At 39.6% G+C, this 14296-nt stretch overlaps 1 protein-coding gene across 1 annotated transcript in view; it reads left to right on the forward strand.

The window, feature by feature from the left end:
* Positions 1–487: 487 nt before the first annotated feature.
* The window catches only part of NKD1 (NKD inhibitor of WNT signaling pathway 1), a 105289-nt gene continuing 91480 nt past the window's right edge, over positions 488–14296 (forward strand). Inside the window, exons 1-3 of the mRNA XM_054389837.1 lie at positions 488–512; positions 648–680; positions 909–1051. Coding sequence (XP_054245812.1) covers positions 488–512; positions 648–680; positions 909–1051 — 201 coding nt within the window. The remainder of the gene's footprint in view (positions 513–647; positions 681–908; positions 1052–14296) is intronic.

The raw sequence follows: 14296 nt of genomic DNA on the forward strand, positions 1-14296 counted from the left end.
GAGAGCCTGGCTGCCCGTGCCTGGCTCCTGGCTGGAAGTGAAACGCGCCCCGGCTGCTCCTTTTTCTTTTCTTCTTTCTCTCTCTCTTCCCCCCCCCCCCTTTCCTCCCTGAGCCTCCAAAAGGCTCCCTCGCTCCTTTCATCTGCCGCCGCGGCCCAATGGGAAGGCGGAGGCTGCCTGCAAGTGGTCTAATCTCAATGAGGTGTCAATCATGTTCCCCGGTGGGTGAAGTAAGGTCTTTTGTAACCGCCTCTGTCTTTGGGAAAGAGAGGAGAGAGGAGGAAGACTGGAGCGGAGAGGGGGACGCTGGACCGTGCTGCAGGAGAGGAACTGAGATTTGATCTCGCTTGTGCGTTCGCAGGGAGAAGCGGAGCACATGGATTTCTAAACACGCTGGGATTTTATGTATCTACAAAAATAACAACAAGCGAATCTGACCCTTCTGAAAACAGTCAAATGAATCGTAATTGCAGATCAATGCAGAGAGATGGGGAAACTTCACTCGAAACATGGTTAGTTCCTTTCACTTGCTACTTCCTTAGCCCCTTCCCCTTGGATTTTACTCGGTGTGTTGCTGTGATTTTATATCGGTGTTTAATGATCTCCCTTTATTATTTCTCCCACACATCTCCTCTGGATCTGCCTAGCTGCCGTTTGTAAACCCAGAGAAAGTCCAGAAGGTAGGGATGGCTCCTTACTGCTAGTAACTTTGAACGCCTTGCCCTGGTCCGGGTTGCTCTCCCCATACCCCTGCCCTCTTCCCTGAACTTTCCGCCTTTGCTCTCTGCCTGCCCGCCCCAGTCCGTCCCGGCTCCAAGCCCGGCCTCGGCTCCGGCCGCGGGGCTGGCCACGGGGGCCTGGCGGGCTCTGCAGGCGGCTCAGCGGCGGCATTGTCTTCTCTTTCCTAGGTGATAGTTTTGCGGTGAACGCCTCTCTGGCTCGCAAAGGGCTAGAGGACTGGATGGTGAAGCAGAAATACTCCGGAGGCAGCAGTTCGGGACTCCAGCACGGCTGCCAGCACCGGGCTGTTTGCAGGATTTCCAGCGCCAGGGTATGTCAGCTTCCTCGCTGCCCCCACCCCCTCGCCCCTATCCCCACCCCGCCCCTTCTTTTTGAAATTGGAAAACCCAAAAGCTCTTTCTACATCCCTCTCTCCCTCCCAAGGGTCGGTTGTGCAAAGGCCGGGCTTTCTTTGCCCTAATGGTGCTCCAAGAGGCTGCCCCGTGGGTGGTTTTCTTCAGTCCTTTGATGAAGTTAGGAGCTGCAGCACAAACTTGGTGCTGGTACAAAAGCCAGAGGAGTAAGTGGACCTATCTGGTAGCATTTGGGCAGTGCCGTTAGAAAAAAATCCCGCATAAAGGGGAGCAAACAGAATCTGTGGGAGAAGCCCAGTGCCCTGCCAGTGTGTGCGAGCTTGTGAATCCTGATTGGTGCACAAGTTTGACTGTGGCATTTTGGCAGAGAAATTCAGGAAAAGAGAAGTCTCTGAAGAGTGTATTGTTATTTATTTGTTCTTTGCTAATAATGCATGGCTGACTTTCTCCATAGGAGTTACTGCACATGTCAGTTCTCCTGACTGTTACCACACTGGTGACTTTCCACCCTTTCCTCCAGTCCTCCCTTGTAAAGCTGGGCTGGAGAAATGGTCTAAGTTCTTGCTTTTTTTTTTTTTTTGTTAAATGTTGTCTCTTTAAACAAAAAGGCATCATGGGAGGTACACAAACAACAATTCTTAGATATGATCCTCATGGTGTTTAAAGGTATGATCTAGAGCTTATTGGTGTTTACTGAAAGACTCCCATTAACTTCCCTGAGCTTTGGATCAAGCCCTGAAAGCTTCATCTGTGGAAAAGTAACCTGAGAGATGGGGAGATTGGAATCTGTGCTTCCCAGCAAGTAATGTGGCTCTGAAAGCACAAACGGAGACGGGCCACCAAACCTCCTGCAGGCTCTGCATATTGTTAACTACCAGTTTTATTGTCAGAAGCCTGATCTTCTTGTGTCTTAGAAAAATTAACTCGGAAGTGCAGAGTATTTAATTTTAGGTGGGGTGTTAAAGTGTGTATAAGATGTATAGTATGGAGAAAGATAATCTTTTAGATTCTAAGAGTTCTGTATATGGAGGAAAGTAAATTGTTTGGGAGTCACTAGAAGTAAGATGAATGGGGTAAGATAACGACATGTTTGTAACTGATGAACATAATCACTTCATGTTCAACTTAGATATGGTTGGTTAAAGTGATTTTTATTGTGCTTGACTTGGAGACAATGTCTTCAAAGAAAGAAGTTCTCATAAATAATGGTATATACATGTATGACACGTGCATAGAGTAAACACGTGTGCTTTTAAGTAATTTTTTATTATCCTCATTTTTGTGAGTATGTTCTGCCTTTCACATATGTATTTTCCAGGAAAGAATCTCAACTCATCAAACTAAACATAGGTTTAAAACGCAGGAGTTAAAGGTCAGAAATTCTGACTTTAGCTTTGTGAAAGGTGTTTTCCTCCAAAGAGAGTTTGCTTTTTTTGAAAAGAAAAAAAAAATGTGAAAGATACTTTGCTATACATGAAACTCTTCAGTTTTCAGTTCCATGAGGTGTGCTCAGCTGGAATAACAGCAGACCAGTATTTCTCTTCTTACTCAAGGTGTCCTTCTCATGATAGCTCAGCAATTAGCAAGGCATTAACTAAAAATTAGTCTACAGTTTTAGTACCTGACAAAACTGTAAGTAGGTTTAAGTATGCTTAAAAACTGTTTCCATGAGGCTTTTTACTGTCATCCTGATAGAGCCATTTCTGAATGTTTGAAAAATATATGCAGTTTATTGCCCGATGTATCTGTATGCATATATAGCCTGCTAATTGATTTACTTTAATTGTCATCCTGTCACAAGCACACTGTGACAGCTACATTAAAGTCCCTTTAAAATATGAACTTTTGGTAATATGGAAGGATGCATTTCTAATCCTAGATTAGAACCAGATGTGCCATATGTACAGTCTTTTTGACAAGGATTATGGAGTCACAGCTATTGGCTCCATAACTGAGATTGCATGACTCTTTCTTTCCTGAGACCTCTTTGATCTCTTGTATAATTATACCAAGACACAAAGTGAATTGTAGTCTAACCTCTTGACTCTTTGTTCACCTCAAGATGTAGAAATACTAGTCACTTCTAATGGTTAGTCACATGGGATTGTGTGGGACAGTTGTGTATTCCTCAAAAATGTAGTACTGTTGCACTTGAACTGACCAAGGACTCTTCTTACCATTTCGTAATTCCTCCTAAAATGTTCATTTAGCTTACAGGACTCTGCAGAATGGTATTTATTGTGTTACAACTGAAACTTTGGCGGCTTCTAGGAATCTTTAACCAAAGTTTCATTGCTAGTGGTTTCAGTAGTGTGTAGAGCCTTACCTGGTGAAATCCAGCATACTTCCAAAGACCTGTTGATGGGAGAGGAAAGTAGTCAGCTGCTTCCAAGTCTGCAACATCAAATATTTGAAAAATTTCGATTAGAATTTGAAAGCAGTAGGGAAATTTTACTTACATTGCTCTATGTAAGTAAAAAATTGTGTTTTGGTTGTAGTTGAAAGGCGATTTTCCTCAAGAACAGAGACTGAACTGCTTTGCAGAAGTTAGTCATCCAGAGAAGACGACACTGAAGTTCAGGGGGACTCGTGCAGTGTTTTAGAAGAGGAATGAGTGACTAATACAGGAAAGCAATAACATTTCATTTGTGTTACTCTCTAGAATGATTGAATGTACAGTAGTTGTGGAGGGGAGGTCTTTATGTCAGATCACTTAAGAGGCATTTGACATGAGGAGGGTTCAAGACTGTACCACCTCTTCTCTTCCTGAATTGAAGTTTTGAGAGCTTCTTGGTTAAAGCAGACTTCATTCAGCTGACATGTTGTCCGTGTTACATCCTGTCCATCCGTGTCTCCTCCCTCCCTTTGACTGGAAGAACAGTGATTAGTGTCCAGCTCTTGTCAAATGCATCAGTCATCTGAGAAGGATCTTATAAGTAATTGTTGGGTGAATGCATGAGCCAGTGGAAGGGGAATGTGTTTGAAATACACACTTCTGTGTGTGTACAACTTTCTGTTCTGAGCCTTCTAAGAGCTGTGATCTCATTAAACCATTGCCACCTGCCCAGCAGGGGCTGCTCTACTCTAAATGTTGTAATTGCTGTGGAGGCTGAAGATTGGGCTCTGGTCTTCCACATCAGGTAGAATTAGACAAAAAAGGAATTCTGCTGCATCCATAAAAAGTATGAAGTCTGGAGTAATCTTCTAGTTTCAAAGCTAATTGAAACCACTGGGGGCTGTAAATCTGTTAGAGCAACTGAATACACTTCTGCTGCTGCTTTATGAATAAGACACCTTGTGCTCAGGTTTTCTGACACTCTAGATTATCCTGTGTAATTCAAGTTTAAACTTATTCAGTGTGTTTACTTTCGCAAGCTATTTTGGAGATCAACGTTGTTTACAAATACACGTTTGTTTATTTATTTAACAGACAATTAGTTCAATGCTAGAGGGAGAAATATTAAATATGACATTTGCTTAGTTCTGTTTACTGTTATTGTCAAAGCCATAAGAGTTTTTACTGGCTTTGTTGAGATCCATGCTCAGGATTGGAAAAAAAAAAGTCGTATTTTTAATTAAATTTCAAAGCAACTCACAGTGAGCCAAGTTGTAAGTAATCATTTTAGGTAAAATAGAAAAGCCTTTAGCTTTCCACTTCTACTGGGCTCCTTGGTGATAGAGATCCTTATGCTCAGCCCTAATTGATGTTAATTAACACTGAGTATGTGGTCTAGGAATAATACAGTATGAAATGAGGAAGCACATCACTGCTTCAGAGGTGGGGCTCGTTCTCCATTTGTTCTGTGCCTGTAACTGCGAGCGACATTAATGGGCATTCCTTGAATGACTGAGAGGAGACTACATGAGTGTCAGCTTCACTGCTCCTCTAGCATTATCTTCCTGAAATTATTTTATAAAAAAAGCCCTTCACAATACTCCACTGTTAAATTTGTGTGTGCATGTAAAAATACATAGTCTTATGGAGCACACAGCTGGGTAGGTTATTCATCCAAAATGAAAATGATAAACAGAAAAGGGACTTTTTGTAGTGATAGTTATATACTGTGGCTTAAAGTCTGGTGAAATGGAAGATTGAATTGTAGTGTCTTGTGGGCAGAATAATGTTTGAAAGACTGCTTTCCCACTGATACGGTGACAAGAGCAATTAAAATTTCTTTGGGTGTTACCTTGTGTGACTACTTGAAGTGATCTTTTAAACTGAAATGTTTTCAAGTACATTCATGTCACTATTGTACAGATAATTATTTGTATTGACTCTGAGGATTAGAAGAAAGAGCAGACTCAGCAGTGCTAGATATTTTTAGTCATACCAGTATATTTTGATACAGAAAATAATGTGTATGGCATTTTATTTTGTGAAAATTTACATTGAAAGAGTGAGAAGCAGAATCTTATTTAGTGTTGAAATTTGGTGCCAACAAACCACGATAATTTAATTAGTGGTGCATATAGTATATCTTGACAGCTCTGGTTTGGGAAAATTATAATATGAATATTAACAACCAAAGAGTCTCTAAAAGTATTAATGCCATGGTGATGAGATTAGTGAATTGGCCAATACTGTAGCAGAAAGCTGGATTCCAAGGGAATTATCCTTGAATGATACCAGTTGGTGCAATTAAAAGCCACAATTCAGTTGCCATATGGAAAGTGTTAGGCATCCTTACATGGTTTCAAAGCAATGTGCCGGAGGTTAAATTGACATATGAAGAAAAGCATAAATTAAGTATTTTGTGTTATGAAATTTAAAGTTGACTTTGCTTGAGCCATATGGAGGAGGTGGATGGAAGACAGTCTGTATTTCATCAGGGCTTGTTTTATAGGTGTTTCAGATTTAATGTGGTGCACTCTTAATTTGATATGTTGATTGGAAAACTGGATGGCCCATGCAGTTTCTGTAAATGATCTCATTAAAGTAACATTTTTTGATCTCTAACAACCCTCTTTCTCCCACCTCCTCTAAAGTGGAGTTTCTTAGCTTGATGGGTGTAAGAAAGAAGCATATTCTCTGTAGTATCTGGATGACGTCCTCATCTAAGTGATACAAGATATGTCTCTTGCGTTACTGATAGTCCCTCTTGGCTTTGTGTAACCTTAATTCTTCAGAACTAGAAGATCTTGGTTGTGGAGTATGTTTTCTTCTGTAAACTGGGATGAAAAGTAGCAATACTGTATTATATTCTATAATGACTTAAATGTAAATAATGTAGCCCAGACTTTACACTTACACTTTGGTTATAACAAAAAAAAGAAATTTGTAGCACATGGCTGCCGACATATGGGAATGTTCTTACAGCAGCAGTCATTAACAGAAGCGTTTTTCTGTAGGTTTTGTGAGATCTGTAATAAGACCCGGGAGGAACTTGGTAAGTGGCTATTTCTAGACACCCTTCAGAAGAAGATCGTAGTTGACTTTTATGGTTTCTTTTGAATCAGGTTATGAAAAGAGGAAAGAGAAGTCTCTTGAGTATTGAAACTTTGTAAGAGTTTTTCCAAAGTTGGGGAAATAATTGTTCGGTGATGATATTTAAATCAAAATGGAACATTGCTCCCTGTGCTGCAGATGTTGGCCTTTATAGAAATCCTTATGGATGAATTTTGCTTTGTGAATGTCAGCATCAAAACCTGGTTGGAAAGTAAACGACAGATGTTGAAATGTACAAAATACAAAGTTATTTTTTGTAACTAAACTGCTTTTCTAGTTAATATACTAGTTACTCGGATTACTTTGGAGTTTTCAGACTATGTGGTATTTATAGATATCTTTTAATGGAAAATGAGGTATAGTTTTAGTTCAAAAATTAATGTGAGGAAATGGTCAAACAGACTTTCTCTGTGAATTTATTTAGTCGTATCTGCCAACATTGGCAGCAAAACTAAGCTTGTATTTACTCCTACAGAGTAACTACAGCTATGGGAGATTGGGCTGGACTCTATTCCATTCAAGAATTATTAACCAAGTTCCAAATGCAAAATCTTCATTGTGTCTGATTTCTGAGCCAGCAAAGTGTTTGTGTTGGAATGTGTCATGACATTTGTCTTGCAGTGGTGGAACGCCAGTGGTGTTAGCTGTGGTGAAAGGACTGTGTTGGCACAGATATTTTTACTATTGCGTAATCTAAGAGAGAGGGAAATTACTTTTTTAGGTTAAACTATTGCTGTCCTGGTCTCTCTGCAAGAGGTACAGCTGCACAGTGCATTTGCTTTTTCTAAACATCTGGGTTTACTGTCATCAGAGCAATATAGCATACCTTTTGTCTTGTAATTTGCAGAATAGTGATGACACTTTTGAACACGTGAGACCTCCTTTTCTGAGATGGAAAGTCCTATATAGTTACATGTGTTGCAAATAAATTGTTGTGACTTAGCCACGTGTCCATTGTTTAAGGACCAGTCCATTGGCTTGCCATGGTAGCTGACATTCCAGAGGCTTGTATCTGCGAGTAAGTGTTCACATAGTCTATATGTGTGCATCTTACATGACCAGCTGTGTGTCCATCATATGTGAGAAATGCTTCTGCCACAGTCGTGTGGAACCCACTCATTTAAGGAAGGGAATGACAAAGTTTCTTGTTGGGAGGTTCTCTAACAGCTGTGAAATTGAGTACCACTGGTTTTGTTGGTGTGGCCTGTTGTGTGTTATAGGGCAATAAATGATCCTATTTTAGTCTATAAAACTTTTGGTGGAATAAATATTTTTACTGTCAGAAGACCATACTGTGGTCACAGGAGACTGAAACACCATCAGTGCATGAGAAGCTCCTCAGTGGCCAAGAGCCACCTTGTAGAAATGTACGTAAAGGGTTCTTCCACGCTAACCCTCAGGAGGGCTAACAGGAGATCCTGTGATTCCCTGGTTCAAACCAAGGTCCCTGCCAAACGTACATGAGGAGTTGTTCCTTAAATCTGAAGCTGTTGTTAATAAAATTTAATGCTTGTGAACAAGACTTGTCAGGCAAGCAGCTTTTCAGCTTTTTTGTCAAAGCCCTAATAGTTTGATAATTTTCTCCAATGACCCTTCTCAGTCTGAAAATTCACTGGAACTCTGAAATTCATCAAGATGACTGTAAAAGGGTGTCTTATTTATACCTTCAAAAGTGCCGTCTACCAGTCTTGCTTTTGATTTAATGGATTTGGATTTAAATGCAGCCTCAGTGGCATTGGTCCCTTTTCAGTGAGAATGTGAGATCCTTCCTTAAAATGTGGGAGGAGATCACTTATGTTTTGAGCAAAATTCATAGCAGAGAACTTCTAATGTGCCTGGAATTTTCAGCCATGTATCTTTGGACTTCAAACTAGCCAATGCAAGCAGAGTATGTTGCTTTAGCTCAGGATTGGCATGTGGTCAGAACAGTCTCTGCACTGTCCATCCGGAGAAATACTTTGTTTTGCAATTAGGGTGGAATTTAATGCATTTGGGGGTATTACTGTGGGAGCTTTAAAGGAATTAAGTATATTGAGGTTACTATTCAACATTGTGATTCAAAATCTGTGAAGGAAAATCATGCATGGGTGTTTGATCTTGGGGTGCAGCCACACATGCTGTGAGGCATAAAATAAGGGGGTAGACTCAGTAGGGAAGTGACAGAACAAAGTACTGTCTTGCAGGAGAAATGGGATTTGGGAGTAGCTTCAAATCTTTTGATCCATACTCTGAGTGAATGATGAGTGGTATGGAGGTGACAGATTTGTCTTAGGGGGGGAAGGGGAATGGTGGGTAGTATGTCACATTGCCCTCAGAGATAGTTTGCTGTCTGATTCCCCAAAGGGTTAGTAGTGGTAGGTAAGGACTAAGCTGCTTCTTGTCCTGTCATAAAAATCTTCTATAATTCCAGGACAGTGAGTTTCAATAGAGTTAGGTAAAGAAGGTAGTGACTGTAAAGCTAGGCCTTATGCCTTAAATGCATATAAAGAATAAATGCATGTCTGGGGGAGTGGGAATTTTGTCTGATCATAGAGTGCCCCAGTCTTGAGCTCACAGAATAACAAGCAGTTTCTGTATTGCATAAGATGCTGCGGTTAAACCTGTATCAGTGTTTCTGTAATAAACTACTCTTTTTTGGAAACAATAAATAATAATTTTGCTTGTGAACTTTCCAAGTCTCTCTCTGTTCTGTACACACATAGCATACGTGTGTATAAACTACAGACACTCATTCCCCTATAAAGAGAGAACATCACAGTCTAGCAAACAGAGTATCTGTCATTCCAGCTGAGCAAAGGTCTAAGGCAATAACCCAAAATATCCTGGAAGAAATTCTAAAAAGCATTGAAGAAATCAATCGTCTGATCCTAGAGGAAGGCCTTTGATGTAATCCTGGTAAGTTTATACTGGGAGCCTGCCTATTTCTTTATGGTCAGCCCTAGACTTGCTATATGAAAAGTAGATCAAATAATTTCATATGCTCCTGCTTTAAAAAAAAAAAAAATGGTTGATAGTTTCTAAAGCATACACACTGTTTGAATGTACATTGTGGCTTTTAGCTGAAGCCCAGGTGGGGAGGAAAGACTTTTCAAAACAAGTACTTACAGGAAAATAAATAATACTTTGATATTTTTCCCATGGAAAAACTGTGCCTCATTTAGCCATCCTGAATATTTAATTTTATTTTGAGGATAAACTTCATAGGTTATCTCAATTAAAACCATTTTTATTTATGCAAAACTTATGTGCAAGATCTTGTTCCTGATGTATATGTGTATGTAAAAGGAGTTACACATAAATTTCTTTTAAAGATATATTTGTAACTAACTCAGTACAGTTAGGTGAGTCTGGTTTTATAATCTTGAAAAATTCTGCAATATTTCTCTGTTATGTTTTGATATGACAGCCTTGCTGCAATAGAAGAGAAACTTCTTGTTGCTTTCAGTGGTTTCATATCAAGTTCTCTGCCATGTCAGTGGAAGACGAGAAGGTCCAAGTGGTGAGGCCAATAGTAATTTTTCTAGCAGCTTGCTGGTGGGATGGCAATGTATTTTCCCCTGCAGATGCAGTTTATCTGATTATTTTATGACTGGTTCACAAAAGTTTTTCACAGTTGTATGCCACTTAAATTCCCATTTGTAATTAGCAATGTAATTTTGCAGATAGGTTTTAAAACGCATGTTTTGAGAGGTTATTCCCGTGGCACTGCTTAATACCCATTAAAATACCATATTTTTATTGTATGAAGGTGGTTTTTTATCTAATTATATTGGTTTGTTAAAGTGTTGCACCACAGTTTCATTTTTTTATCTTTCTCCCCCCACCTTCTCTAAGGCTGTTTTTAATCATTTGTTTATGACTAATAGGAAGCACAGAAAATCTTTAACTCTGGACTAATGTGCAGCATAAAGAAGTAAATGAGATCTCTTCCTGCCTAAGCTATTGTACAAGGCTTTTCTTTGAAAGGCAGAAGCTCTTGGACTACATAGTGATGATGTGTAACAGAAAAGAAAAGAAAAAACCCAGCATTTGGAAAGGAAGTATTGTATTCACTGATGGTATATAGACTTCATTGGAATTTGATCATCAGCTTTACCAGGGCACTCTTTTCCAGATGTGCTGTTTGATTTCTCTTTTTAAAATGCAATTTAGAAAAAAACAAATTGAGATCTATGTGATGAAAGTCAAAAGTAAGGTGTGTTGAAGTAGCTCTGTGTCCTTGGACTTTTGCTGTTATCCAGGAGGCACTAGCTAGACTGCAGCATGCAGGTGTTGCCCGTGCTTAGGCAGTGAACATCCATGCACTATTTAAAAACAGAACAAACCTTTGCTAAAACAATTTATCCTTAATCTATGGCCACTTCTGATTTTTTTTTTTTTCTATTTTGGAAAGACAGAAACTAAAGGTACTCCAGTAGGAAGGCCCCTAGATTTGCTAGTAAATTAACAACAGACAATGGATAATGTCCTGTGGGAGTAGCAAAAAGGCTGTGAGGTCCCTTATTACTTCTGTCCCTTATTAGTAATCTGACTAATTGTGGGCAACACCTCCTCAAAAAATGAACAGAATTTCACCACCACTGGAGAAAACAGGAAAGCTTGTCAAATACAGAATGGGATAGTTAGATGAGGAAAATGCTAATGTCATGCCTTTAGGGGTATGTTTTAAGCAAGGAAGGAGTCCAGGCCTCCTGTACAGCCAGAGTAGCATCAGAAGCCCTATCCAAAGACAGGGTGAGGCTTCTTCCTACTTCCATACTCTCAATGGACATGGGCTCTACTCAAAGTCTGTGGTTATTGTATATCAGTTCCAATATCCAGTAGTATCAGGAATGGATTATTAGTTGTTCCTTCAGTTAGAAATATGTACAGGGACTCTCTTCTGAGAGGCATGCCTGTCTGAGAGACATGCCAGACCAAGGGTAGCATTTGGCTTTAAATTGTGTTGGCACAGCTTACTGATGCCAGCATGCTGGGTGCTAATAGCTGATGGCAGAACTGGGCAGAGGGAAATAACTCAAAAAGGAATCTTCTGATGTTCAGTCTCATCTGTCTGTAAATGAGGTGGAAAATCAAGTGTGTGCTACATAGACTTACTCATCCACAGCCAAGAATCTTTCTTCTCATGATGATGGTGACTAACAGTATTTTGTGTCATACCTGGCTGCACGCCAAGCTATATTGTAAGCTTTGTGCAATGCTGGTCTGCAGTGGCCCTTGCTGTAGGGTGATGTCTTCCTTCTGTGTCAGTGCTGCTTTGTTCACGTGAAGCACCTTTTCTTCTGCTGACCAAGTTGTGCTTACAGGAGGCTTTACCCAAACTTCACATACTTGTTGGAACTGCCTGTCTGTGTTGTACAGAGGCTGAAATGGAACACCTTTTGCTACACAGCTTTTGACTGTATGCTGTTGGCAGGACAGATTTTGGAGTGAGCGACCTTTGTGGACTATAAAGGGTTACACTGTTGAAGTTGCACAGGCACCAATCCACTGGCACACCACAGGTGATCTCAGAGTGAATGTTGTTTAAAGCGCCTGTCCCACGGTTCCACAAATGTGCTCTGACCAGAGGATGTTTTTCTAACTTCAAAGGGCTTCTCAGCCTGGCTCGGTGCCTCACAGACTGAGTCCACAATTCCTCTCTGCTTGTGATGTGTTCTAACCATGTGTGATTTTTTTTTTTTAATTTTTTTTTTTTTTTGGTATGTGATGTTTTCTTAAAGTGGCATTGACCTGTGTTCAACTGAAACTTGCTCTTAAGCTTGTAAACACAAACTTGTCGTGTGGGCAGTTTTCATCTTAAAATGATGTGTGTATTTTTTTTAAGAGCAAGAATAGACATCAAAAGGAGAAGTAATTTATAGGAAAAGAAGAAAAACAAAAAGAAACAAACTTGAAGCAGCCTTTTGAGTTGCACCATCCAAAGACTTTTCCTTGAAGATCAAAGTGTGGGCCCTTTGCAGGCTGTAAGGGGAAGAACTTGTTTCCACCTCAGCACTGCTGGTGTCACTTTGCCTCAAATGTGCCTCTGTACAAGAGATGTGCAAAAGAGGAGAGTGAGGCAAAAGGAGTAGAAAGTGGAAAGAACCTAGGACACTTCTCTGTGACCTGATTTTATTTAATTTTTTTCCTTCCCTCTTTAGCAATGTTATGTTAAAATAAACTTTTAGGAACATGTTTGTATGTTTTTAAATATTAAAGGTTTCCTTTTCTTCTGTAGTACTTTGTAGTATAGTTTCCTGAAGGGGATTATTTTCAGGTTAATACAAAATATAATGCTGGGAATTACAAATTGACTGAGTCTTTGTGGGCCAAACTCTTTTACTTTTGAAGTATGTTAGCCCTCCGTTAACTCTGTTGAGAGTAGGATTAGGCCCTGAAATATCTCCTGAGGTACACTGTGCTACATTAATAATTAATCCAGCTCTCAGATTTAGCTTGATCCCAAGATGCTTAGACAGGCAAGATCCTGGAGAGGTTAGTGATGTTTAGAACCTAGGCACTAACAGCAAACAAACCCTGCTACCCTGCCATCCCATGGTTATAGACAGGAACCATCCCACCGGGTTTATTTTGGCTAGTTTTAAAGCAGGTGGTCAGGATGAATTCCTATTTTCAAAGTCACAGCTGCTGCTTTGAGACTGTGTAAGAAGGGCTTTGGTTTCTTAACACAAAATAACTGAGCTGATGTTTGGTATTAGAGCATTGTTATTCTGGGAAATGGACTTTTCATTTAAAAAAATATCTTCTCTATGGAAGTTGAAAATTTATACCTCATGATTCTAAGGGCAAAGACCTGAAAAGGTTTCTTGTTTGACTGATGATTAAGAATTCTTCCTGGACTTGAGTAAATGGAATCAAGGTAGTATTAACAATTAATAGCAATATTAGAAACAGAATTACTGCAGGAATCTCTGTTGGTATTAAATAACAGGAGGGGAAAGGGGGGGAACTTGGTGGATTTTAGGGCAACTATAATTTAGAATTTTTCTCTTTTACCGGGATGTCTTTCTGGCAGTTACCCCCAAAATGTTATGTCTTCATCATTAGATCAATTAAAAAGAGCAAGTGGACTTTATACCATCAGAGTAATGATGCTGCAATTAAGGAGAAGGAAATGTTCTATTTCATTTCCCTCCTTCATTTATTTTAAAATGAGCCTTCTTGGCTGACTTTTTCGGTAGCATCAGCAACAATATAGCAAGAATGGTGAATTTGTGTTGCTAGAAGCATAAAGAGAATTCATGAAAGATTTTGTGTTAAGCATAGTATTATTTTTTTTAAACAAAAAAAAGGATTCTATTCACTGTAGTTTCTTTTCTTCTTTTGTATTCCTTGCCACCTTATGATATTATAATATTTTTTGCCTACTTTCAAAATTTCACAGATATATATTTGTAATAAATATATGTCATGTAAACCTTTCTCTAGTGTAAGAGAAAGTACATTTTATGCAAGGTACGCAGCGTGGGGTTTTCTGGGCTTTCAGTCTCATATGATCCTGCCTTACAATAGATATATCAAACGGGAAAGAACAAAATGCATGGATGGATGCAGAATGGATGAAAATATGCTCTTAAAGAAGATGGGGGAGTGCTGGTTAGAGGAAGACTGAAAAAAGCCAGTAGGCAGGGAATGTGTTTCTTCAGCTTATACAAACAGGTTTGGTAATGGATGGAAAGGGCAAAATCAGGGTTAATTTGGCACTGGGGACAGTGAATATAGGATTTGCATGTGTAGGGTGTAACAAGATTGT

This window comes from Indicator indicator, chromosome 19 (genome assembly GCF_027791375.1).
Source record: "Indicator indicator isolate 239-I01 chromosome 19, UM_Iind_1.1, whole genome shotgun sequence".
NCBI lineage: Eukaryota > Metazoa > Chordata > Aves > Piciformes > Indicatoridae > Indicator > Indicator indicator.